Consider the following 27,529-nt stretch of genomic DNA (forward strand, 5'->3'; position numbering starts at 1 on the left):
GGAAGGAGTAGAAGGAAAGGGCTAGAACTAACACCGAACAGATCGATCGGACGGTCCAGATTGATAGCCGGGTGGAAAACGTTTTTCGTCTCGGTGGAATAGAAACGATTCGTGCAATTTACCAAGATACAATAATTCGTTCAAGGTTCAAACGTTAAATACAGTATGTGAAAGTAAGTCATAGCTTTTGAAAAATGCACAAGCCGATCACGAAATTTAATTTTGCGAGTTTGTAGGCAAGATCTTGCATCAGTTCTGTCGATAGGTAAACCGTCGATCTTATAAATTTATGTAAGTAACTAGAATGTTTTAAATAGTTGAATCATAAAAAACACAGAGAGATTTTAATACAGGTTCAAATCTTTCTTAGGATGATAGTTATATGTCATATTTATCTTGTATTATTTTTCGAGACTGTTACAAGTGGATGCATGACTATCCTAAATAGATTTAAACCTAATGGATGACATCTTTGTGAATAGTCGAGGAGAGATGCTAATACAGATCTAAACTGCAAAAGATTTGGAGGGTTAGAGCTTCTGCATGCTTCAAATGCGTGTGATAGCTTGTGTCAAATTGTAAGCGCTTGAGTCTACTTCATGGATCTGTCCTTTATAAGGTTCTAGACTTCGTATATATATGGGAGTTACCATGTAGCATACAGACTTCTTTTTTAGTAAAATTCTGTCATTTTTAAACTTAGAGATAAACTTTCTTATTTAAAGGATATCCTAAAACTCGCGGACAGTTTCTATATGTCTAGTGACTTCATTCCCATAGATGAAAATAAGCCTCGAGAATAATGAAAAACTCTAGGATATCCGGATATGTTAGTTCTATATTATTTGTCATCAAGCCTCCTACTGGTACGTGAGATAAGGCTATAACGGATCAAGAAACTTAGCCCAGCCGAGGAAGACATCTTGGCAGGCTACCTATCCGAGTGATAACTCAAGCTACCGGGTAGGATGTACGTCTATCCGGGTTCTTGGTTATTATCAGGTCATATAGTCGGGATATTAGGCCTTCTCCGAATAGCTCCGTGTAGGAACCTCATCTAAGTATAGAATTCAGGTCAACCAATAAGCATCATCCAAACTTCTCGGGATTCTGAGAAGGTTTAGGAAAATCTGGCTCTTCGTCTGGTGGGTTTTTCGAAAGTTGAACCATCATGGCGAAGATATCACGTGGTGGTGAAACAATATTTTCTCTTTTTCTAGCAAAAGGTCACTATAACATTTGGAAACTAAGCGTATTTGCCGTTGTCGTGCATCAGCTCTCCTGGTATTTCATACCAATAGCCCCCTGTATGCATCGGAAGAGAACCCGAACATAAAATATGGTGGGACCCTAGCACAGAAAATCATAGTTCCAAGCAGTATTCGGAACCTCCGCGATTTCTAGTCGGAGAATCACCAAGTCCGTTTAGGTTTTTTTGTTATCCTGTGCTTATAGGATCTTATTCTTTTGTTAGTAAAAAAAAAGAATGTAAAGGAAAACGGTATGACTTCTTGGAAACTCGACACCGAAGAGATACTGACAACCTAACATGCCTAATGCTACTTGCTTCCTCCTTCAACTAGGGTATGATGACTTTGTTACTAATCGGAGAGCTTAATCGGGTCAGCCCTAGGTCCGACGTGAGTGAGAGGCGTCGTAGTGCCTAGGCACTCAAGGACGTGATAGGAAATATTTGTCGCGTTCCGCGAGGTCGTAACTTAGAACATTGTCACCACGCGAAGGAAGTCGCTTTGACACATGCACAATATGTTATCGTTAGCTCTTGGTATATAGTATTCATCTAGCCCTGACTGGTTATCTAAAAAAACTCAGATAGATAATCAAAGATAATAAGATAAAAACTATCAACCAATCATTATGAATTAACCGGTCGGGATAAGAGAAAAGAATTGAACACTCATATTTCCCCTTTGGTCGTAGAAACTCTTGTTTCCTGAAGTTTATTCTTGTATGACCTTGTATGGGCTTATTCGGGTGCGTGTGATAGATAGAGGTACTCTGAATGCGATTTACAACTGGTGTACTCATCTTACGGGTGCCAGACATTGAATTTAAGGAAGACAAAAAAAAAAGAACACAACAAGATTCAAGCGATGTTACAGGAACTATAAACCTTTATTAGTGTAAATTTAGTTTTAGTACTTAGACATAAAACTTTTAGAGTTTGTCGATGTTCCAAGAATTATTGAAGACCCATCCATCTTCTATTGCTAAAAGACCCGAGGCGAGCAGACTCAGCCACCGTGTAGAGACCCTCCCACTTCTAGGATAGCTTATTGTTGTTACGTTGGCTCTGGATAGGTCATAGAACCAGGTTCCCGTCTTGGAGGGCTCGTTGTCAGACGTCTTGGTCGTAGTAGCTCCGAAAGGATTTGATATTTTGCTGATCGTATCAACACTTAAGTCCTTTCTTGGTAGAGGTACAGATGGAGCCGAAAAGGAACTTGAAGCTCCCAGGCGCCGCCCCTCGTCCGAGAAACCGGTTCTTAGTGTAAACTTAGGTGGAGTCGGCGACGTGTTGTATAGCGAAGATTCAGTGCCGTTGGTCATGATCCCCACGGACGACGCCAGCTGTCGACGATCGGTGAATCGTCGATCTTACGAACTTATAGAAGTACTATGGGATGCTTCGAGTAGACGAATCAAAAAAACTTGCAGAGGAGGGCTCATCCGGCATTCCTGTACACCGGGAGTGACGACGACAACACCCAGGAGAGCTCCATGGGTAACATCGTAGCTGTTTCTTTAGCGTTTCTCTTTTTTTTTTTGGTTTTTTGCCAGGCACATGACCCTGTACATACTCCTACTGTCTAGACCTCACTGATGAGGCTATCAATTCGCGGGTCCGCATCCTAATATCTGCGGTCCCAAGAAAAGATGGCCCTCTGCGCGGCGCTCCAATGCTATGTGATCTTCTTTGTCAGAGAGGGCTCGGCTCAGACTGGTAAATTCATCCTCTCCCTGCAATCATCACCCTAAATCCTTAACCTGGGAAAAGGGATTTGTGACTTGGACCGCTGCAGGGTCTTCCTGAGGTTGATGTCCTACGTCTGATAGTGGACAAGATCATGGAGGTCATTTGGGACATCAATCTGGATGCCCAAATAACCACCCCATCACCTAGCACCACCTCGGTTGGCTACCAGACTGCTCGGAGCTAGCCAATGACTACAGGTAGTGAATCTACGAGTGGTATCGGATGAACAGAGGGTTGACCGAAGGTCATGAAGGTCATTTGGGACATCAATCTGGTTGCCCAAATGACCACCCCATCGCCCAGCACTACTCCGATGTGCCGCTAGACTGCTCAGAGCCAGCCAGTGACTACGGGTGGAGAATCTACGAGCGATACTAGACGATAGAGGGTTGACCAACCCTGCCCTGACCAGACTCACTCCAATCAGGCCGGCACCGACCAGATACGCTTCGACAAGGCCGGGGGCAATCAGGTTGCTGCTGGCCAAGGCACTAGGCCAGCGGGGAAGAGATCGGCAGAGGACTTGGCTTCTGCGGAAGCGTCCAAATGCGCCTGTGGGACACTAGTCACCGGTGGCTTCACGAGGACAAGGCTCATACTTACCCTCCGCCCATGCGGTAAGTTTTCTAGTTAGGTGTAGATGCTTTGTAAGTTTTCTTTCTTTCTTAACTCTATAGTTTGTTGTTGCTACAAGTCCTTAACCCCACCATAGGCCCTGGTTACAACTCCTTTGACGCCTCAGCAAGATGCTCCAGCCCCCAACCTCTAGTGGCTCCAACACTAGGAGCACTGGTTATGACCTCTGCATTTGCGGAACTGATCGTGGAGCCCGCTTCGGGCTACAACTTGCTTTCCTTGGTCACCAGCCTTCCCGCCTTTATCCAAAGACTGGTCACCGAGAAGGAGGCGACGAATAGCAGGTGCGCCGAGCTGGAGAGGCTGGTGGCCGAAGAGAAGGAGGTAAGGCGCTTGCTTCAGCAGGAAAATGCCAAGCTTCAACAGAAAAATTTCATGCTCATTGTTGAACACTCTTAGCTCAAGGAGGATAATCGAAAGACCCGTGGTATTCTTGAGGAAACCTTTAAGGCAATCTAGCGACTCCTAAGGAGCATATGGCTGGACACCGCTGACCCAAAGGACGAAATGGTCGCTCTAGGCTAGGCCTGCGCCATCCATATCTTAACGGAGAAGTTTGTCTACTCTCGGGTATTCTGGCGACGAGGACCTCGAAGGACATGATGACGGAGACGAAAGCCGCAGAGGCGTACGTTCTCAAGTGCCACCGCTGTCGCAACCCTAACTTCAACCTCGAGACTGTCCGGGAGGGGGTTGTGCCCACCGGTCCCACAATCATGGAGAGGCTAGCGGTGGAGTGTTAAGGGTCGATGTATTTCATAAGGTCTATCTTCTAGGTGGAGACCATCAAGGAGGTCATAGAAGAAAAGTAAACCTCAAACTTTAATTTAGGCTTCTATTATGTATGAATGAAGCATTTAATTTCTCTAATAAGCTTGCGTCACTGCTATGGTCGTAGAGTCCCTGAATTGACCACCCCTCCTACTCGCTCTGAGCCCTTGACCACGCCTCCTGCTCACTCTGAGCCCCCGACCACACCTATTGATAACGCTGACGACCAACACAATTTGGAAGCTGTGGTCAAGTGCGAGCTTAAGTTTGTGGTCGAGTGAGAGATCCTGCAAAGCGATCTTCGAGGTGTGTTGGCCCTACCACCATTAAGCCACATGTAGTCCTAGGCTAGCTAAGTGGGACTCGACCAGCTAACTCATGTGTGGTTTGTAACCTGTTACCGTGACCAACTTGTCGGGAGGAGCTATTGGTGGCAAAGAGAGACTTGTAGCGAGTGATGAGGGAGGACGACCAGCAGCTGGCACGTTTCTACGATCATCTCAATCAGTCATTCACCCTTTCGACTCACTACTCCGGGCCGTCGACACTTATATTCGCCCCACTTCTGGAGACACCATAACTGGTCAGGTCGACTGGTTCTTGGCAGCCTCCGAGGAGATGGGTGCGCTCGAGCAAAGGCTACACAGGAACATTAGTGGCCACTTGTTTACGACCGTAATCTATGGTGCCTGCATTGCCTTCACTTGCATCAGCGAGCACTTCCCCTACTTGGATCTTGTTCCGGCAATCTCCGAAGGCTTCGTCAGCGTCCGAAAGATCATGGAGGAGCTTCATAACCTTACATGATCATTTTATTTTGTGACTTAGTCTTTGCTTTGGTCCGTCCGGTTTGACTCGTAGAGGGGCATCTTCAGATCATAGGGATACTGAATAAAACCGTTAGAAACAACCCTTATGCATTACCTGAGCGGTTATTTTGTAAAGCAAGGAACTGCTTTTATTTTCTTTGTGTTCACGTGATGAGTAGGTTCTAAGTGCCTATTGTATTTAAAGGGTGGGAAAGGCCTTTCATACTACTCACTAGCTATGTTTGTGGTGCCTAAGACAACTCTAGGCACGACAAGCCCTTCGGTGGTGACCCGAGTTAGGGCTTCGTGGTCGTAATCCCCTAGCCGCCTATATCTTTGAAACTGCATAAATGGCAATTTGAATCTCCACTCAAATGGTTTGGTACTCACCACATGAACGAACAGGCAAAGTAACTAGCAGCATAGAAAAACAGGAAAAAAGACTACATAATCTAAATCTGCCGACCAGGCAATCAAGCCTATGAATCAGAAAAACTTATAAGCCAGTAGGAGACTGTTTCTTTCCAAGAAATCCTACAAAACAGGGAGTCTGATTTTTGTTGAAAAACTTACAATCCATGTTCCATGCTCGTCCGAAAGATCCTGCACCATGGAGAAACATGCTTGTCTTCAAGTAACCCTACACATAGAACTTGCATAACTAAGCTATGTTTTAGGAGTTGTGCAGTTCACAGCCATCCTCCATGACTAATTTGACTGCACCAGGTCGGGTAACATTGACCACCTTGTAGGCCCCCTCCCACTTGGGGAGAACTTATTTCGACCTACCTTATTTTGGATTTGCATAAGGACGAGGTCACCTACGACCAGTGTCTGCTCTCGCACCTTGCGGTCGTGATAGTGTCTGAGGCTTTGCTGATATCAGGCTGCTTGAATTAGAGCACGATCATGAACACTTTGATCAAGTTTATGTCGTCCTCTCGTCATTCCATCTGGTTGTCGTCCGAGTAGCTAGTCACTCGAGGAGACTGAATGGCGATCTTGGAGGAGAGCATTGCTTCCATGCTAAAGATTAGGAAGAAAGGAGTTTCGATCGTGGCCCTGCTGGGGGTCGTTCGCAGCGACCAAAGTACTGTGGGGTGCTTGTCCACGTAGTATTTTGAATAGCTCTTAAGCCAATCAAAGACCTAGATTTTGATCTCTTGCAATATCATCACATTTGTCCTTTTGACCTGTCCGTTGATTTAGGGGTGTGCCACTGACGCGTAGCAAACATTGGTAACATTGGTCCTAATCTCTTCGTAGTAGTCCCAGAAGGCACTATTGGCAAACTGAGTCCTGTTGTCTATAATTATATAGTTTGGACTGCCAAACTGCACTACCAGCCCCATATGAACTTAATCGCTGCTGCAGCGGTGATTTTCCTGACGGGCTTGGCTTCAATCCACTTAGTGAATTTGTCGAATGCCATGAATAGGAATTCAAAACCGTCTGGGGTTTAGGGAACGATCCCACGATATCGATCCCACAGACAGTGAAAGGCCAAGAGAATGGTATGATTTGCAGTGCTTGAGCTAGTAGGTTGGTATGCCAGCCATGGTATTGACATGACTCACACCGTTTCACCAGCTCGCAAGCATCCTAGAGGACCGTGAGCCAATAGAATCCTTACCGGAACGCTTTTCTGACCATAGTGCGGTATGAAGTGTGGCTATCATACATGCCTTCGTGGACACAGAGAGCATTGTGCTCCCCTCTTCTTGAGCGATATATTTCAGAAAAAGGCCGTTACTCTCCTTGCAGTAAAGGCGTCTATCTACCAAGGAGTATTTGTGGGTTTGCTGTGTGATCTTTTCTGCTGACACATCATCGTCAGAGACTGCTTAATTCTAAAGGTAATCTAATATCTGATCCATCCAGGTCATACCTGAATCAAGCAGTGCGACCACATGATGGCCACTCGAGGTCGACGACACTAAAGAGGCGTTTCCTTAAAAGATGTTGCCTCGGGTGCTATGTTTCCAAGCATAGCATCCCCTTCACCTTAGTTCGAGACCCTGGTGGATGGTCGTGTGAGTCTTTCTTCAAAGACTCCGATCGGGACAAGTTTGCGAGAAGAAGCTAGACGGGTTATCTCATTGGCTAAGAGGTTATCCTTGCGAGGGACAGTGACCTCAAAACCGATAAAGCGTTGCTCCTGCCTTCTCACTTCAATGATGTATGCCTTATTATCAAATCAGAGCACTGAAACTCCTTTTGCACTTGGTTCACGACCAGTAGCGAGTCCCTATCACTAGCAGACGCTTTATCCCAAGTGTGGATGCCGTTCATATTCCGAACAAGAGGCCATTGTACTTTGCAATATTATTAGTGGCTGGAAAACATAATTGAACTACGTACCTGAGGTCGTCGTCGGTCTGTGAAGTCAGGACCACTCCAGCCACCGCTCCCTTCACCGTGAACGATCTATCGAAGTGCATGGTCCTATGCTCATAAACCTCTGATCGTTGCTCCTGCTCGGGCTCAACGAACGACCACTCGGTCATAAAATCGACTAGCGTCTGAGACCTGATAGCTTTTCGGTGGATGAACTGAATATCAAACTCCCCTGAATGTCCTTCTTGCCGCATCCCTGTTATGGAGATTCTCGAATGGAGAGCGATGAGGTTACTTGATTTTGTAGGCCTAAAAGTAGTGTCTGAGTTTGCGAGAGACCATCAATATAACGTATAACAGCTTCTGAGCCTGTGGGTTCCGAGCCTTCATGTCGTGTAGGACCTCACTGACGTAGTACTCTAGCAGCTGAAGACCTTCTCGTTTGATGACCAGAACCACGCTCGCGACATGGGGGGTAGCTGCAACATATAGCAGGAGCTTCTCATCTGGTCGAGGAGCGGTCAGTACAGAAAGTGACGAGAGGTATCTTTTGAGATCTTGGAAAGCGGTCTCTAGCTCCAGCGTCCGCTAGAAGTGGTCGTTTTTCTTCAGAAGTTAGCAGAGCGGTAACCACTTTTTCTCCCAGCCTCGAGATTAACCTGCTCAAAGCTGCCACACATCATGTTAGTTTCTGAACTTTCTTTAACCTAGTGGGGATCTCATCTGGTCGATGGTCTTAATCTTGTTAGGGTTCATTTCTATTCCTTGGTTAGACATGAGGAAGCCGAGTAACTTATCTGAAGATACTCTGAACGTGCATTTTTCTGGGTTCAACCTCATGTGTTACTTTTAAAGGTTGTCAAACGTTTTTCTCCGGAGATTCGCGACAAGATTATCCTTGGTCATACTCTTCACGACCACATTATCAACATATGTCTGGACATTTTTATTGATATGTGGTCGAAGAATAAACTGAACCACAGGTTCAACTCTGTGAGTTGTTAATTTGTTACACCAATCGAGTTTTTTCACACCATAATTGTACTCATCTATAACAAACCGAGTGATTCTATTCTCTAGAATACGAACCATTAAGTTTAAGGCTATACCTTTCATAAAAAAGATGTTTTAACCCTATACATCTATGTTCTCGCTTTCCAGGGAAGAACAGCCCTTTGGGATGCCATTCTGCTTCTGTGCCACCAAATAAACTTTGGTTACGGCGGTGTGGTTAGAGGAATCCGTATTAATTTATCCGCCTTGAACCTCCTGTCAGTTATTGATTCCGATACGGAAAACTGAATGGTAGGCATGCTAGGCCGCTTGCTGGCTTGTTTACAAAAGAATTCCAAGAAAGTTGAACTGTGACCAGCTCAGTTGCTGGTGTTACGTTGTAACTAACACTGGCATGTTTCCAACTAACCTAGCGTTATTTAGATGAGCTATGTCCTGGTGGAGGGGCAGCTGAATTTCATTCCCAAGTTGTACCTTCAGTTTCTGACGATCCGATTCGGTGATTTGCTTAACCTGTGGTTCTGTGCTTTGAATCACTTTCTGTCCCATTTTCTATTTTCGAGGAATTACTTACTGCAGTATCACTTTGGTCTGTTCGTCGATCCCATTTATTGTTTTCCAGAATGATCATTAACCATAATACTCCTGAATGGCGGTGATCCCGATTGGCACATGAAAATACAGTGGTACTAGCTAAGTGTATTTGTGTTATAACAAAAACATAAATGTTGTCTGTTGTGATATTAAGTATAAACTTAAAATATGGAGATAATATGAGAGTAACGCCGAACAAATAAGTTAGGAGTGATGATATTGTTTGATCTCAAACGAGATCCGAAAAAAGAGATTATCTGTTAATTTTTCTCCCAATTTTTTATTTATTTTTATTAGTAAAATATGTCTTATAGTCAGTAACATGACGGGAAGACAGAAGGACGAGTGTAAATAGAAAACATGGGTATATAATTTCAATTTTAAGAGGTTTTATTAGACAAAAGAAGAGTAAGCACAAGATGTGTGAGAAAATATATCAGCAAATCGAATGGCCCTAGCTGCCTTTATCCGGCCCAACCAGGGAGCCCAATACCACATAAAAGCTACAGATTTGGGGCCCGAATATTGCAGTTAGTGGGGCCCAACTACGCCCGGCCCAGCGAAAAACGCGCCCGCTCGTCTCCTCTCCTGGGAGCGGGCGGTTCAAAACATTTCAAACCCATCGACCCCAACGGCAACTCTACCCTACTTTTCCCACTCCAACTCCGTCTCCTCGTCTTCCACCGTTCCATCAATCGAACGCCTCCCACTTCCCCACAACGGTCGCGGCGGCCATGGATCCCCACCCCACCCCCTTCCCAGGTAAATGGCAGCTCTCTCTCTCTCTCCGGCGTCCCAGACCCTACCTCTCGGTTCGATTCGGCGGTGAATAACCTCGCGAGATGCGCAGGGAAGCGGCGGCCGGTTGCCGCGCTGGCGGGGCCGGCTGTGAAGGCGGTGGCGCTCCAGCCCAAGTCCATTGCCACCGCTCGCGCTTCGAGGATGGCCAAGAGTTCGCCGACCGGCAACACCAACGCCGCACCGCAGCAACGGCAAGGATCCGTTACCATTATATTGAATCTAGATTTGTTGTGTGCGCCCGGTTCGTTTCGTTGCTGATGTGAGGTCAGCTATTTTTTTAGGCCGCCACGACGCGCGTTTGGCAGCATCAGGAGCAGCAACGCCCTGGCGGAGAAGCCGCCGCCGTCGCAGAAGCCTTCAAAGTTGTCGCCGCCGCCAGTGCAGAAGCCTTCGAAGCTGTCGCCCCCGCCACTGCAGAAGCCTGTAAAGATCTCGCCGCTGCCGCTGCAGAAGCCTTCGAAGCTGTCACCGCCGAATCCGGTGAGGGCGACAAAGCCGTCTCGGCCTGTAGCAAAGCCTCTGAAGAAAGCCGCTCCGGGCTTGGATCTGGAGGCGAAGGCCAAGAAGAGGAGCCAACGAGTGAGCTTCCAGGATGCCGCACCTGTGGCCCCCGGATGTGGAGAGGAGGCGAAAGCGTCCACTGTGCCCGATGCGGCTGGGCACACGCCGATGGCGGCTGTGAAAGCCGTGGAGAAGCCAGCGAAAATTATGGCTGCAGAGACCCCGTTCTTCAGTGCACATAATTGCAGCAGCTGCGCGCTTGACCAACTCGAGTTGGCAACGTACTGGCTGGCGCAGATCCGTATGGCCGAGTATGTTGGGAAGCACTGGGTTGCTGCAGCATTCTTTCGCCTTGCATTTGAGTGCCAAGCTCAGGTGAGAGCTCACATGACATCGTTTAAATATTATAGTCATGCATTTTTTAGATGCACTTCTGAGAGTTGGTTGCATATGCACTTCTGATTTTTGGTTGCTTTGTGCTTGAATAGCCGATTGAGAGGAGCATGTCACCTGTGGATGATGTTATTATCAAATGCCAATCCTGATGTCAGGACTTCTCCTTTGAATAATGCATTTTTTTTTTTTGTGGACAGCCAATTCACAGGATCCAAAGTGAGCTAAGGAATTACGCGGTGCGCCATGAGAGTGCTGGCACTTTGACCCATTTGTTCGATGAGCTCCTTACTGCCCATGGCATGCCGGTGAGCCAACCAATCTTTGACACGGATGGTTTTGAGAAGGTGGATACACCTTTAGCAACAAATGTGGTAGAAAAAAAGCTTGACACTGCCACTCTTAAAGTAGATGAGTGCTTGGAATGTGATTGCGGTGATGATCTTGTTGATGTGGGTGCTGTTATTGTGGATAAACATGGCGAGGACGGCATTGACCAACCAAGCTTTGAGAGGAAACTGAACGAAAGTTTTGAGTTTGATGACTGTGAGGCCGTAATTGTGGACCAGCCAGAGGAAGCAAGCGTTGATCTACCAAAGAATGTCGAGATGAAAGTTTCTTGCAGCAGTGAAATAGGCCGGTCAATATGCAGATCCTCCACTGAAAAGTTGAGTTCAATAGGATCTATAGCGGTAATGGATTCTTCTTCAGGGCAGCTATCATCGGATAACCCTTTAGATAAATTATCTCCCAGCATGAGGAGTTCATCTGCAAAGCGTTTATCTTCTGGTAGCCCTTTTGACAAGAAGTCTCCGCTTTTGTTAAAGAGGCTAACATCCAGTTGCCATTCGTGTAAGAAGTCTGCTTCCACTAGAGACCTGTCTTCAAAGCGGGTGCCATCTGGTAGCCGTTCCGATGGGGAGCACAATGCTATTGATGGAGCTGCTGATCATCAGAGCAGAGTTACACAAGACGTGGGATCTGAGTGTCCTACTTTAGGTTAGTTTACATGTCCAGAACTTTTCCTTCAACATTGCCATTAAGATGAGTTATGTTCTGATTGAGAGCCCCTCGCAGTTTATCAGCTTGAGTTGAAAGGACCTGTGGAGGATGCTAGCAATAATGAGGTGTGTGCTGCTTCTACCTTTTGGGTTTCATAGCACCAGTTTTGATCGTTGCTGGTGGTAATTAGATTTTTTTTTATCGTTACTTTGGGCTTCTTCATCACACAAAAAATGACTGAATGGAGTTAGTAGCTGTATCTTAATTTTAATACTGCTGTGCCCAACTGCCCATGCATTCATTTCTAAAAGTGCCTTTGTAAGGATAGTGATCTCAATTCAAAGAAAATTCTTTCCTGTTAAAATAAACACGATCGCCTTCTCTAAGGTGCTTTATAACCTGCTAGTCTAACCTCAATAGGCTAGTACTGCTAATGTACCTACATTGAGCAAGTAATTACAGTACTTATCTACTGATTTTCTAAATTAATTTAAAGTTATTGGCGATACATCTATTCCTTGATAATAGTCTCAGGTTTTAAGCGACCTGTGCAATTTGGCATACTTGCTCACAATTAATCATCATCGAATTAAAAGAGTTGCATTACTGATGTTATCAAAACAATAATTCGGAATTAATGTAGCATTCTTTACAGATCCATTAGCAGCTGGAGCTGGAGTCAACACTCAACACAACCGCAATAGGGCTGCTATATAAAGTTCGATGTTACTATGTTAGTTTGATGGGCGTGTGCTTGTGCATGCAGTCCATTATTAGTCTGGAGCTCCGAGCTTGCTTAGTTTGCTTCGGTCTGGTAGCAGAATCATATGTGCGCTTGCTCCTGTGAATGGTTTTCTTTATCCAGTCCAAGAACGTGATGTGTGAACAAAGGTCGTCATGATCAGATGACCATTGTGAGATTGATTAGTTTATAGTTTGTATGCTTGCTTAGCATAACAGGGTTGTGGTCTCTCTGTTCGGTGTGGAAAATCAAATAAACGTTTGGGAATAGACTTTGATGTAATTTGTGCATCTTGCAACCTACTCTGTCATCTGAAAAGTTATAAAATGTATATCGTTGTCATTGAACACAACTATTGTGGCCTGTGAACGTTTGAGCCGTATCGATGAACCTGGAGAAGGTCCGTGACTCCATGGACACCTAATCTGTTCAAAACAGAATTATTCGGCAGGCGGCAATCTTCGACCGGCGCAGGGGGAGCTCACAGTAGCACGCACTAGGCGGCACGCGCTCAGGTCTGCGAGCGGCGGGCGCGGTTGGCTTTACACCGCACGACGCGCGCCGGCCGGGACAGCGTCAAGCCTAAGCAGCGCGTGCTTGGCTGTTGGCTGCCCGGCAGCTCGCGTCGCGGCGCCTGGCCAATTCGCGCGCCCGTTTCCTGCCGCGCACGCGGGCGAGCGAGGGAGGGAGGCCGCGACCGTGGACGTGCGGCCGAAGTTACGAGCGCATCCGACCGATCGCGTCACGTCAAGGCCGTCAGGGACTGCCTTTTCTTGCCGAACGCTGTACGGCACCGGTCGCGCGGCGAGGAAGCACGAGGAGACTCTGGGCGTGAAGACAAAACAAAGCTGGCTTAGCCACGTGCGCGGGTATACGGGCCTTGAAGACGTCGCTGGCACGGCGGAACCGGCGATGGAGAGCGGCGTAGATCATCGTGCGTGACAGGGATTGACAGTGACGAACCGTGAGACATGCCGTGGTTGACATTTCTGCAGGCCGGGGAAGTCAGGTGCGGTACTTGCTTAATTCCGTTGCCACATGCCAGCCAAAGAACCACCTTTGGCTAACAAAGCAAGACGTTTCATTCGCTCTGATCTTTTTTCTTTTGTTTTAACCCTGTACCGGGACGTCTAATTGGCCCGTTAGCTTCGAGAGCAGCGGTATAGATATTACCGTCCGTTGACGTTAAGAAAGTTTGAACTAGACCGCTACGTGGCTTCGATCAATTGAAACGGCAGTCGATGTTGAACTAGGTTAGAAAAAAGAGAGCACAATTCTACCCTCGGTTGCACCTACAAAGTACAAACCCACCGCGCCCACCCGTTATTATACAACGCTTGAAAATAGAATGAAGTACTTTCTCGATGTAAAACAATGGCCAATCTATCTATCTTTTAGAACAGTCAACCCTCAGCTGCTCAGGCAAGAGCAGGAGTTACAACATGCCCAACCTGGCGAGCAATGCTTCAAGCATGGCGGCACCAGCCCCTCCAGTACAGCGCCGAATTTCTCTAGACGTTCCGACGAATGGTTTATCAAAAATATTCATATATATTAGTATTTATATAGATGTAAGTAAAAAAAATTATAAAATATATAAGAGAATTAATAGAAAAATAAATATTAGATGTGATAAATAGATCGTCGATATAGCTTGCATATAAGAAGTTGTATTTCCAGATATCCCCTCACCAGCGCGAGAACAAGCGGCGAAAATATGTGCGGTGTGCCACTGATATGAGGAGCTGCAACGCAACAGTGTCACGACAAAGCTACCAAACTGGTCGAGCATCAGCACCCAATCTACAGTGATGTCTTCCTCATTAGCGAACAAAGAGTTCTGACGTTGCACCGTATCAGCTCCCGCACGGGACGGTGACCAGCACCGGCGAGACGATGACCAAAGGCTCCTCAGGCAAATCACACCGAGCCGTTAGCCCGGCCCCCACGCCTTCTACACTAAAGGTGTGTTTGGTTGGAGGAAGATGTTGAATAGGATATGGTCATCTATGTATTTCTGAATAGGATGATACAATTTTTTGTTTGATCGGGATAGATGAGTTAGTTTTCTATTTAGTCGGTGGGATAAGAGATAATACAATGAGTTAATTTTCTATTTGGTTGGTGAGATTAGAGTGAATAGGATGATCTATTTACATTTATAGTATATCACATGAGAATAATATTAGTGAATTTTTGTCATATTTTTAAGAATTTATTTATAGCATTCAAAATTATTAGAAATTACAAAATAGTATTTTTTTTAGAGAATTTTAATTTAATATTAGGTCATATTTTTGGATCAAAACAATTAAAATGGATTGCTAGTTAGCTCTAATTTACTCATAAAAATGTTTAAAAATTTTAGACTACTTTTATACTTATAAATAAAATCGTTAGTTAAATAAAAATTCACAATGCGAGCATACGAGACGAGGACGAAATAGATGGCGGATTTAACTGAAACGAGCCATCCACAATGAATATTCTCCGATACCCGGCCACTCCATTCACTCGATCGACAATTAAACACCATGTAAATATAGATGGCCATCTCCTTAAGGGCTCCGTCCAGCCATCCAAACGGACCCCAAACGGACGCGCACCAGAAAATTAAGAACGGAGCGATACGTGATACGTCTCCAAAGGAAAAAAAAAGGCGGAGAAAAAGGAAAACTGGAAAAGAGAGAAAAAAAAATGCAGCGAAACAGGGACGGAAAGACAGAAGGAGCCAAGCCGAGCGAGTGAGACGCCACGTCAGCGCGGATGGTGATTTTTCCATTTAATAACGCCCGGCCGAGGCGAGGATTAAACTATAGGCTAACACCGGGTTAAAGCATCCGGAATCCGACCAAGCTATACGCTTGACACGCCCAAGCCCAAAACCTCTGTCCAGTCTCCACTCGAGTCGAGCGTGTCGTGCTCTCGCCGTCTCCCACCGCACTCGCCCGCGCGCGGGAAGGTTGGCCCCGTCGGGGGCCGGCGAGCCTTGCAGGTAAGGAAACCGAGCCTCCGCTCTCGTCGATTTTCTCCCGGTTTGCACGCTCTTCCTGATGTATTTGTGTTTCGTGAGCCGTGGGTTTGGGGGTTTGGTCGGGAGCTAGGGTGGTTTTGAGCCGCGGATCAAGGGGGACTCGCTGTTGCATTTCGGGGTGAGGGGGGAGGTGGTTTCGCGGTCTCGGCTGCATAGACGAGGTCGGGGAATTGAGCGATGCTTGGTGGTGGCGCTTGTGGAGGGACAAACCCCTGGCGGGTTGTTGCTTGTTAGAGCAAGCGGCCGTGTTCTCATCCAACGCCGCGCCTAATCAGGAAGGAGCAAGTCTCCTCCTTTTTCCTCCTGTTTCTTCGTTTCAGATCCGTGCGGTAACCTCTCACTACTTCGTGCTATAGGGTCAACCTCGATTGATTGGTTGGTTACCTGGCTAGTTGGTTTACTGATTAATCGGTCGGGCGATCTCACTTTCCTCATCTTAATTTTCTGAGCTGAAAGATCCTACTGGGCGAGAGATTCCGATTCGATTCCGTCCATTTCTCGTGGATGGGATCGACAGGGCAGACTCCCGCCTGTGCTGTGTGCAATAGTTGATTGGATACTTGCCTATGTTCTGTATGCAAGTTCATGAGCTAATGCTTAGTATCTTGAGTCGTGACACAACATTAGTTGTTTACACACATCAGGTTCTGCCGTTTATTGATAGATTTGTCTAGGAGGTGAATGGGGTCATGATGCCTCTAGTTTTTCATTAGTCATGATATCTAGGGATTTTTCTAAAAGAATTAAACCACCAGGATTCCATGAGTTGCCTATATCTTTTAGGGATGGACGTGGAGCGATCCGTGGATTTACGTAGGTCCACTCTAGTTCAACTTAATTAACTAAACTACTCATTTTGACCTAGAGTGGATCCATGGATCGCTCCACACCCATCCCTAATCTCTTTCCACCACCATGCAAAAGTCCTGATTCCAGTAGTCTATTTTTGCACCACCAAGCAAATATGGCTGTTGCAGCACCTAGACATCTATCAATGAGCAAGATGCAGTGAGAAGGCACTGTGTAAAGGCTGTGCAGCAATAGGGGATTTCATGCTGGGAGGATGAGTTAGAGCACTTTGGGGAGGAGGAAAGGCAGGGAAGAACTGCTGCTCACTCATGTTTAGGGTTTGGTTTAGGGGAGGACAGGACGACGTGAATGCATGATGGCATTTATTTTGCCCATAAAAGATACTTTTGCCAAACCTTTACATAGCCTTTTACATTAATAAGAAAGCACAATAATTAACGTTGTGGGGACCATTCGGAAATTGGACTACAGCAGTTGTGATATGTATTTCTACTGGAATATGGATCCTAGTACATACAACTTTTAGTTGCCCTAATTGCACCCGTTAGTTACAGACGAGGAGTTATTGCTCGAGAATCAAGATACATGATCTTAAAGTGCAAAAGCTAGCAACAGCTGATATTTGTGGTAACGATCTTAAGGGCACGATTATGTGGTGTGATCTAATTAAGTGTCTTGTTCCGCAATGCCATGTTTGAAATCTCATGGTTTGAGATGACACACCATAGACACTTCCTAGTATTTATAATCATAGTGTAACTCAAGTTGTGAGGTGCATTCTGCACCTGTTCAATGATGTGTGTTAATCTTGTGTCTGAAGTGTAAAGTTGTGTGCTAAATGACATACGCCATTTCCCTTCTTTCAAAAATTGCAGGGTGAAAATGAATGGAAATACTAGAGGGGGTGGGCACTCTGAAGCGTTAAGAAACTATAACTTAGGAAAAACATTAGGTATTGGTACATTTGGAAAAGTGAAGATTGCAGAGCATAAGCTTACAGGACACAGGGTTGCTATAAAGATCATTAACTGTCGCCAAATGAGAAATATGGAAATGGAAGAGAAAGGTATGCTTCCTTTTACAGATAGACCTCCTTATTTCATTAATATATTTGGTAAGGGGCATTTTCAGTTTGTGTCTTCTGATATTGCTTTTGAGCTGATAATATTAGGTCCTGGAAATGCATCAGGCTATACTGCTAAAGGCTAATGCTTGATTTCATTTTCTCCTTTGTTTCCTGTTGCCAGCAAAGAGAGAAATCAAGATATTGAAGCTGTTCATTCACCCCCATACCATTCGTCTTTATGAAGTCATTTACACACCTACAGATATATATGTTGTGATGGAGTATTGCAAGTATGGCGAGCTGTTTGATTACATTGTTGAGAAAGGCAGATTACAGGAAGATGAAGCTCGCCGAATCTTCCAACAGGTATTTCTCCTTTCTCTCATTTATCTGCTTGTAGGAGCACAACATAATAGGTATTTTTTTAACCAACGGCTCCATCTCACTGTTTCCATCAATGAAAATTGAAAATCAATGGACATACTGTCATGTGGGGCCTCAAGTATGAGCGGCGCAAGAAGAGACCGGCCAGGGAGTAATCCAGCTCGGCGATCGGCACGCCAGGAGATTAGTTTTTTAACAGATGGATTGAGTTGTTAGTCATTGGTTAGGATTCAATTGGCAAGGAAGTTAGAGATTTGTTAGGGCCGGCTCGTGCAGGCATATAAGCACAGCTCGGCAGACTCTTTGGTTAGCAATAGGGAATCAATCTATCTCCAATCCCCCTATCTCTTCTATCTCATGCCTCTCCAGCACGGTTGCCAGCCACGGCGTCGTTGCCGTGCCGCCGAGGTCCAGGTCCACTCCCAGCAACGTCTCACGACTACGCCTTACGCCGCGTTCATCTACCAACACATACCATCCACGTTCCTAATGTGTTGCTGTTGTGTTTATGTGGACCTTCTAAGTATTTGGCTTAGTTTTGCATTTATTGCCTTGTTTTTTAGCTTCTGACCTTTAACCATGTTTACTTGCAAGCTTGCCAAGGTATACTTTGCGTTGAGGGGTGAGGTGATCAATTAATATATTGTTCTTAAAATCCTGATCATCTAAGTATCACAAATGGCATGTAGTTTGAACTTTTGATTTTTGAATCATACATACAAATATCCCTTGGAGGGTGAATACGCCATTTACAATATTCTGTTTTTGTTGAATCTACATTGAAGGTTTACCTCATCAGTTTTTTCTTGTGTGTTTAAAATTTCTTGAACAGACCATATCTGGTGTTGAATACTGCCACAGAAACATGGTTGTTCATCGTGACCTAAAACCAGAAAATTTGTTGCTTGATTCAAAGTATAATGTAAAACTTGCGGACTTTGGCTTGAGCAATGTCATGCATGATGGTCATTTTTTGAAGACTAGCTGTGGGAGCCCAAACTATGCTGCTCCAGAGGTATTTTGTTTTTATTATTGTGAGTCTGTGAGTCTAGCTTCCTGCTCCTCTACACACCATGTTTCTTAATACATAGTGGGTGTTCCTCTGTAGGTAATTTCTGGTAAATTATATGCTGGACCTGAGGTTGATGTATGGAGTTGTGGAGTAATCCTTTATGCTCTTCTTTGTGGCACTCTTCCATTTGATGATGAGAATATTCCCAACCTGTTTAAAAAGATAAAGGTGAGAAACACTTATATGGACTACTTTGACCTTGCAATGAGTAGATTTTTTCTGTTATGGAGATTTGATTGCCCCCGGATGTTTCGTGTTTCAGGGAGGTATCTATACTCTTCCAAGTCATTTATCTGCTTTGGCCAGAGATTTGATCCCTAGAATGCTTGTTGTCGACCCTATGAAGAGAATCACAATTCGAGAAATTCGAGAGCATCAATGGTTCCAGATCCGCCTTCCTCGTTACTTGGCAGTGCCTCCACCAGACACAACACAGCAAGCCAAAATGGTACTGTTCGTTTAACATTATAAATGGCTATGGTATGCTTGTAGCCATACTACTCTAACTTTGCCCACTAATATGTAAAAAAACTATTTAGACTGTTCACATCAAAATATCATTAATATATTTCTCATAGAAAATACTTTTATAAATACAATTCAATAATATATTGCGAACTTAATATTGTAGAAATCAACAGTCAAAAGTTGTATGTCGGAATAATTCCTTGGTACTAGTAGTTTGTTTTATTAGCGCTAACATGTCTATATCACGGACTGGAAAAGTAGTGCACTAAGTTCTCCTAGCAATGCCACTTTTTAATGCATTTTTAAGGATATTAATGTTGTTTTTATTGAATTGATTTTACACTAGCTAGCCATGTATTACTCTTCTCATGACAATGGTATAACGGTTTCCTACATGGCCATGTTTTGAAGATTGATGAAGATACTCTTAAAAATGTTGTTAACTTGGGATTTAACAAGGACCATGTGTGTGAATCACTGTGCAATCGACTGCAAAATGAGGTATAACAAGCAATGCGAGCCTTCCATTCCTTTTAATGACTCTGTAACTGTTTTTTAACAATTTTCCCAGGCAACTGTTACATATTATTTACTCTTGGACAATCGGTTTCGAGCTACTAGTGGCTATCTTGGGGCAGACTATCAGGAAACGACGGTTAGTCCACATTTACATCCTCTGGGACTTATTTATTTATTGATAGCTTAAGCAATATTGAATGTTTAAATGGATGGTTCTCCAGGATAGGAATTTAAACCAGCTGGCTTCTGAAGCCGCTAGTTCTGGTACAAGGCATTATCTCCCAGGAAGCAGTGATCCTCATGGCAGTGGATCACGGTCACATTATCCTGTCGAAAGAAAGTGGTCTCTTGGACTTCAGGTCTTTCAAATTGTTCATTTTACTTTGCTTTGTTTTGTAAAACCTAGCAATTGTATTAATGTATCACTTAACCAACAGTCAAGGGCGCACCCTCGGGAGATAATGATTGAGGTTCTAAAAGCACTTCGAGAACTAAATGTCTCCTGGAAGAAGAATGGACACTACAACATGAAATGCAGATGGTCCCTGGGGTTTCCTGAGGTTCATGATATGTTAGATGCCAACGGCAGCTTTCTTGGTGAGACTACCATCATGGATAATGATGATCTAAACGGGAGGCTACCTGCTGTAATCAAGTTTGAAATCCAGGTACGCAATTTTAGCTTCTTACTCAACTTTATTTTGTTCGCCATGTAATAAATTTTGTGAACTTTAACCCAATATTGTCTTACCATTCGGATACTTTATAAGAAATTAGGACAGAGGAATGCACTCCCTGTTCCTTCCAATCATGTATTCTGAATCATTGTTAAAAACAAGTAATTATAGTTGCTTTTCTCGCGCTTTTAGAAAAAAAATGTAAACCGCTCCTACTTATAGTTGCTTTTCTAGAATTTAATTACGCGCGATATGCATCTACTGTTAAAATTTCAATACTAAACAACATACTTTGACATTTTGACTCAACATACTTTGACTGTTGATGCCATTTTGACTCAACATACTTTCAAATTTTCAATACTACACAGCATCAGTAGGCCATACATTAAACTTCTAGCGAAGACTGCGTATTTCATCTCTTTGGCGATGCATTTGCTGACATTTTTCTTCTTCAGCTTTACAAGACCAGGGACGACAAGTACCTTCTGGACATGCAGAGGGTTACTGGACCTCAGCTCCATTTCCTGGACTTCTGTGCGGCCTTCCTTACCAAGCTCAGGGTTTTTTAGTGCCGTGTCTTGCTTCAGAGCGGTGAATAACCAAACCGAGGGTTCTACGGCGTGCGGTTTCACAGCACTGATGAATAAACTGTGTAAATAGGCAACTTTCATCTTCTTTTTCTTGTTTCCTGTCTTGGACAACGAACCGTGTTGCTTGAGCGACTATTCCTGGGTTAAGCACCTAAAGGTTGGTTGTTATAGAATAATAGATAGATAGTAAACATGTTTAGTTAACTGTCTGGGTGGGCAATGCTATTTCTGCAGGCCGTGGCACCGCTGGTGGCGATGCTGCGGGTAAAGCTTTTATGAAAAATGCAAGATCCGGCTTCTGTTCACCTTACTATACATAGTTGTCCTGCGTTGTACTTGAAAAACTTGCAATTGCTAAGATTTTCTTGAGAACCATGACATATCTACAAAAGTTCACGCCACTTGACCATTATTTTTTTACGTATTTACTACTGTACAATTGACTGAAATTGAGGTTCACTTCCGTCAACATTCATAGGAGAGGTTATGGTTTTGGGGGCTAGGGTTGTCGGGAGGCTTTAATGACCGATAGGCTTAAAAAATAGGTTTTGGGGAGGCAGACTAACCAGTTGGTGGTGGCGGGTGAGATGGTAAAACAGTGGGAAGACCACCGGTGGGTGGGACTAGGGTGGGGGCATCATGTGCCGATGGATTAGGGCGGTGAGGGTTGCAGGGACAAAGGCAGGGGGGTGAGCATGACAAGGATTATGTCAGAGTTAAAACAAATGTGGGCAACTAAGAAGGACGAAGAAAGAAGAAGTCTATGTCGTCCATTAAAACCAACTTGAATTTCAATCAATTGAAAAATAGTGTGACCTTTATTTTTTAACAAAGTATTTACTAAAATTATAGAAACTATAATGATATAGAAACCCTTTTGCGATGATTTTGAAAGTTCAATTGCAGTTGGGAAGTAGTGCGCGCGCGCAATGTCATCCTCCTGCCGCTTCCCAAGTCGACAACGTGAGTGAGTATCCCACGTGAACATTTGGAATAGCGATTTATGTCGCACGGTGGCACATGAACCACCGTTGGTTTGAGTGCCTAGTGTGCGGTGATTGTGCGCGGCAGTGTTGGGTTAGAGGAGTTCAGGTCATCATTGGCCGAGACGGGATTGCTGCTTGTGTGCGAGCTGCATAGCATTGGTGAAGGTGAAATGGCGCACTACCGATTTGCTTGAGTTTAGATTTGACTGTTGGGTGAAAGCAAATTCTATATGATCCCGTCCTACGAAAGATTCTCTCTCTTATGATGATACGTATCAACTTCTTCTCTCTCCTTTTCAGCTTAACCATTAGATCACGAGATGAATAACATGAATAGAGTCTCACGAGAATCTTTCTGTACAACGTCATAAGTATAAAATTTGCTTCCATATTGGATGAGACCTTGGCCTGAGTTTAGTTCCTTTAATAAACCATACAGTGAGTTTCACTGTTTCAGATTGAACCCAGCTCCTGCCAAACGAGATGCAATCTGTTTATGTAAATCTGTTAGGAAGTCTATTTTCTTACACGAGGGTGGCCATTTGAAAATAAAGAAAAATAAAAAATTCACAATATTAAATTTTCACACAAATTGATGAGTAGATCCTTTTTACTCATAGGGTCTAGGGCCTCAAGTAACAATGTCTCGTCACTTCAATACTGCTCCCATTGCTTTCGCGTTGAATATTCCGTGAAACATTTTAACCTGCGGATCATCCATTACGATCCTCTTTCCAGAAAAAAAAGAAAACTAACTGTAATAGAAAAAGGAAAGTAGATTCTTTCCACGTAAGCAACCGCCAACGCATCTGGCCCTTTACTTAACCACGAAACTCGCCAAAAAAAGAGAGGAGGAAAACAAAAACTGAAAGGCGAAGGAAAGCACAGCGCTGGCCATTCCGTCTCGCCGTTGAGCGCCGCGATTCCTCCCCCGATCCCCTCCCTCCTCCTCGCCAACGCCCAAACCCAACTCCTCGATCTCCCGCAACTACCTAGATCTCGAAACCCTCACCGCCGCCGCCCGCTTCCTCCCCGTCGCTGCGGCCATGGCGAAGGAGTTCACCGTGCCGCCGGTGGTTTTCAACCCTTCCACCCCGACGCTCCGCCGCCAACCTCCACCGGGCGCGGGGGCCTCCCCTCCGCCCGCCTTCGCGCCGCCCCGCCCCTCCACCTCCTCCGCCGCCAACCCGCTCCCCTTCATGTCCTTCGACATCTCCGCCGCCGCCGCGTCCTCCTCCTCCGCGCCGCCCCTCTTCGCGGGGCCCATCGGCATCGGCTCCGGCTCCTCCTTCGAGGACGAGGCGCCGCTCCTCGAGGAGCTCGGCATCAATACGCGCCAGATCTGGCGGAAAACGATCTCCATCCTCCACCCGCTCCGCTCCGCCGACCCCTCGCTCCACGCCGACGCCGACCTCTCCGGCCCGTTCCTCTTCCTCCTCTCCTTCGGCCTCTTCCAGCTCCTCGCCGGGAAGTTTCACTTCGGGATCGTGCTCGGTTGGGTCACCGTCGCGTCCCTCTTCCTCTATTTCGTCTTCTCCATGCTCTCGGGCGGCCGCCGCGGGGACCTCGACCTCTACAGGTGCGTCAGCCTCGTCGGCTACTGCATGCTTCCCATGGTCATCTTCTCCGCGGTCTCCCTGTTCCTACCGCGGGGTGGCGGGCTCATGTTTGGAGTGGGGATGGCGTTCGTGCTATGGTCCACCAGGGTCTGCACCAGGCTGCTCGCAGAGCTTGCATCCAGCGGCGACGAGCATAGGGGGCTCATCGCCTACGCGTGCTGGCTCGTCTACATGCTCTTCTCGCTGCTCATCATCTTCTGATACTGTTTTCTGGTATGAAAGGTAAGCTTGGACAATTTTACTAGATCATGCTAGTATTAATTTTGATCATTGCTGTTGCCATGCAATAGGGGTTCCGGTATGGAAATTATTTTCTTTGTAAGCCTGTAACATAATCAATTTAACTACGATACAAGTGATACAGAATTAATTGTGATTTGAGGAGGAATAGAAAATAAGTAGACATTTGTATAGCGAACATTTACACACTAACAATCTTGATTCAACTCATTGAATTCATAATGCTACATTCTGTTATGATTGGTCCTACATAGAGATTGGTTTGACCCCTCCCCCCCCCCCCCCCCCCCCGAAGCTCATAGAACACCCAGTTTGATGGATGCTGCTGTGTTTCTCTAATTTGAAGGGTATTCAACTAAAAGTCAATGTTTCCTCCTGATATTGGTTTGGATTCCACCATGATTGTAACTGCAAAGTGAGTATGTGCTACCATGGTTAATGTAGCCATATCAACACCCTTGAATCTTATATAACATTGTGTTGTTAGGCACAACTGTTCAGTTACGGTAGTGTCTGTCGGAGTTAATTGATGTTAATGTATAGAATGTCAAATGAGGCAAGTATTATGTAGCTGTTAGAAAATAGGAAATGCTGTATGCTAGTCGAAGATATTTCCTACAGAACTTAAAAGCACTTTGCTTGCTATTGGCCCAGTTTTATAGTCTTATAGGCTATCTTCAGCTGTTCAGCATCAAATACGTGATCCGGGGCCTAATACTGTCTCTGTCTGACTTACTTAAAAATGTCATCTGAACCAATGCGATAGTTATCAGTTTCATGCTAGTTTTCACATGATATAGACGATAATTCTTCTGTTCATGTTTGTGGATATTATCTGCAAGTATCATTTAGAGCTGGAAATCGACAAATTGTTGATAAACAGACTCAGTGATGTTAAATTGGGGAATGGCAGATTGAAGGTGCTTTCCAGAGTTAAATATTCTATTCCTTCAGCATGAAGTGCCTTAAACATAATTCTATAGTCTATAGATGACCTTTCTTTATTTGAATAGACTTCTTATCTCCAAGGTAAAGATACTTAAGACTTGCATGCAGCTTCAGCCCACATGACATGCTATGTGAGCGATCTTATAAATTTCTCTCTGTGCGAACATATTAAGATGCAAAATTGTTATTAGTGTAGTAGGAAGTAGGGACCAAATTGGTACTTGTGATGCACAATCATGTGCTTCATCATTTTTTCTGTTCAAAATTTTGCTAAAGGAATCTGTGCTTGCATTTTCCATTATGGATCTCAGTCCAGGATGCGTGCACTTGTTTGATATGCTAAGTAGAAATGTTTTGGTGATGAGATAAGTCAGATAAGCTCATGTACTAACGTATGCAGTTCTTTTCGAGAGAAAAAGTTTCTTCTACATGACTCATGAAGCCAATATAACTTCAAGCTATCTGAACACCTTTTCCCTAGAAAAATGTTTTCAGTGCCTTATTTCTCTTCTGTACATCTGCGAGAACTGAAAGATCTGTATTCACTCTTTTATACGTTAAATAAGCTTGGCTATATATAGCGGCTAACTGTTACGCTGTACAAGTTCAATTACGATTTAATAAGGTACTTGTGTTTGTAATTTTGTGCAATTACTGAAAACTTTTATGTTGCTTTTTACTATTTTTTTCCTTGTTATTGTGTACTAAACTGTTTTTCTCTCCTTTCTATGCAGATCATTTTCGGAATTTGTTCGGTGGATGGAGTGGACTGCCTTTTTACCTGTCACTGTAGTGGTCTTGGTGCGACGTTGCAGAACTACTTATGGTCTGGCCAGTTGGAAGATTATTCTGTAATGATCTGTTACTTTTGATCCTTTAGTTCCAGTGGGCATGGTGGGGGCTTGTGTAGATCTTGGTAGAGAAATGAAAGTAAAGATCTGGAAACAGCAGATATGAAGTAATTAGGTTTTGCCGAAGTTTTGGTGGGAATCTGACATTTTAAAGGGGGTGGTCGTGGTCCGTGCAAATTTGCTCATCGTGCTTAACTACCACGACTGGTTTAATTTAGGATCACTGTGCGTAGTTTCCTTCCCATTTCAGCGTTGCAATTTTATAAGAGATAATTGTTCTATCTTTAGGTAATGTGGTAATTACCGATTCATTAATCAAAGGAGGGTTAGTTTGTCTCTTGTTACAAGTCGTTCCTTGAGTTATGCCTTGTGGAATAGTTCTATATGCTGCATGCAATTGTGCTATTGTATTTACGCAGGGCACAATTTTTGGTTCGTGGCTTCCTGTCATTTTGAAATTTGAACGCCCTTATTCCTCAATTTTTCAGTGCAATTTGGGTTAGATTTGTGGTACAAGAATTGTTCATACAAAATTAGATAACATATACGACCGTATTTACTGAAATAGATAATATATTATCGTATTTACAATTTTAGTATTTGTATTCGACACCTTGTTTACCGAAAATTAACTTTCGGTATACTGTACATCAAAAATACGTACCGAATATGGCACTGTAGTATCGTATTTGTATTTGGGATAAGGTGGGTCAAAAATGACTACGGCGTTCCGAAAATGAACAGTACTACGCATGAACAGTAATAGCAGTACATTTTAATTTCGCTTTTCCTCTTTTTCAAAACGATGATCTTCTATTACTCCAAAACTTTTAATTTTTTTTACGTGTTTCATACCATTTTAATTGAATTCACTCAAAAATTCTTTGTATATTTAAAACTAAAATTCTCAAACAAAAGACTACTTTTATAACTTGTAATAATTGTTATAATAATTGTTAGTGTCTTAAATAAATTCTCAAAAATATAGAAAAATTCACTAATATTCTTTTATGTGATGGACTAATTTCTAAAATTATTTTCAGATCTAGTTTATACGATGAAAAAGTGAGTTTCTTTGTAATGCTTCATTTATATGTATTTTTATCATTTCATGTAAATGAAACATTACAAAAGAACTCATTTTTTCATCATATAAACTAGGACTGAAAATAATTTTAAAAATTAGTCCATCACATAAGAAGAATATTAGTGAATTTTTCTAGATTTTGGGAATTTATTTGAGACACTAACAATTATTACAAGTTATAAAAGTAGTATCTTTTGGAGAATTTTAATTTTAAATATACAAAGTATTTTTCGGTGAATCCAATTAAAATGGGTTGCACATGGATTATGGAACACATAAAAAAAAATTTAAATTTTTTGGAGTAACATAAGACCACCGTTTTGAAAAAGAAGGAAAGTGAAATTAAAATACATTGCTGTTACGGTTCATGCGCAGTCTCATTTTCGGTATAACGTGTGCCGAATACGGTGCTACAGTGTTATATTCGGCATACGATGTGCTGAATATGGTATTTTCGGTGTACGATGTACCGAAAGTCAATTTTTGATAAACGAGGTGCCGAATACGAATTCTAAAATTATAAATACGATCTATTTCAGTAAATACAATCGCGTATGTTATCTAATTTTGTATTTTT

The 27,529-nt window shown here is 43.9% G+C and overlaps 3 protein-coding genes across 5 annotated transcripts; all 3 read left to right on the plus strand.

The window, feature by feature from the left end:
- Positions 1-10,218: 10,218 nt before the first annotated feature.
- Positions 10,219-12,878, plus strand: LOC133910506 (uncharacterized; the record flags this gene model as incomplete). The annotated part of the gene is made up of 4 exons (XM_062352882.1): positions 10,219-10,836; positions 11,055-11,853; positions 11,932-11,981; positions 12,512-12,878. Coding segments are annotated over 4 exons (1,476 nt in total), but the record flags the coding sequence as incomplete, so codon positions are not given.
- A 2,550-nt stretch (positions 12,879-15,428) lies between these two features.
- Positions 15,429-21,622, plus strand: LOC133912253 (serine/threonine protein kinase OSK4-like). 2 transcript variants are annotated; one of them, XM_062354908.1, is made up of 11 exons: positions 15,429-15,593; positions 17,318-17,508; positions 17,690-17,874; positions 18,725-18,907; positions 19,001-19,132; positions 19,227-19,412; positions 19,844-19,933; positions 20,004-20,087; positions 20,173-20,310; positions 20,389-20,619; positions 21,087-21,622. In XM_062354908.1, exons 2-11 carry the CDS (start codon positions 17,325-17,327, stop codon positions 21,198-21,200), a joined length of 1,527 nt encoding a protein of 508 aa, XP_062210892.1. In that variant the 5' UTR covers positions 15,429-15,593; positions 17,318-17,324; the 3' UTR covers positions 21,201-21,622. The 2 variants fall into 2 exon arrangements, with proteins under 2 accessions (XP_062210892.1, XP_062210893.1); XM_062354909.1 differs by having other exon boundaries at positions 15,434-15,633.
- A 1,416-nt stretch (positions 21,623-23,038) lies between these two features.
- LOC133912254 (uncharacterized) lies at positions 23,039-26,212 on the plus strand. 2 transcript variants are annotated; one of them, XM_062354911.1, is made up of 2 exons: positions 23,039-24,039; positions 25,749-26,212. In XM_062354911.1, the coding sequence occupies exon 1, from the start codon at positions 23,254-23,256 to the stop codon at positions 24,025-24,027; it is 774 nt and encodes a 257-aa protein (XP_062210895.1). In that variant the 5' UTR covers positions 23,039-23,253; the 3' UTR covers positions 24,028-24,039; positions 25,749-26,212. The 2 variants fall into 2 exon arrangements, with proteins under 2 accessions (XP_062210895.1, XP_062210894.1); XM_062354910.1 differs by having other exon boundaries at positions 23,040-24,048.
- Positions 26,213-27,529: the final 1,317 nt, after the last annotated feature.

The sequence above is a fragment of the Phragmites australis genome, chromosome 3 (assembly GCF_958298935.1).
Source record: "Phragmites australis chromosome 3, lpPhrAust1.1, whole genome shotgun sequence".
Classification (NCBI taxonomy): Eukaryota; Viridiplantae; Streptophyta; class Magnoliopsida; order Poales; family Poaceae; genus Phragmites; species Phragmites australis.

Excerpts from the sequence above, each read along its gene's own strand:
- LOC133912253 (XM_062354908.1), top strand. The coding sequence starts at position 17,325 with ATGAATGGAAATACTAGAGGGGGTGGGCACTCTGAAGCGTTAAGAAAC. Across the intron at positions 17,875-18,724 it reads CTCGCCGAATCTTCCAACAG|ACCATATCTGGTGTTGAATA; the intron begins GTATTTCTCCTT and ends TTTCTTGAACAG. Across the intron at positions 20,088-20,172 it reads CAGACTATCAGGAAACGACG|GATAGGAATTTAAACCAGCT; the intron begins GTTAGTCCACAT and ends ATGGTTCTCCAG.
- LOC133912254 (XM_062354911.1), top strand. The coding sequence starts at position 23,254 with ATGGCGAAGGAGTTCACCGTGCCGCCGGTGGTTTTCAACCCTTCCACC.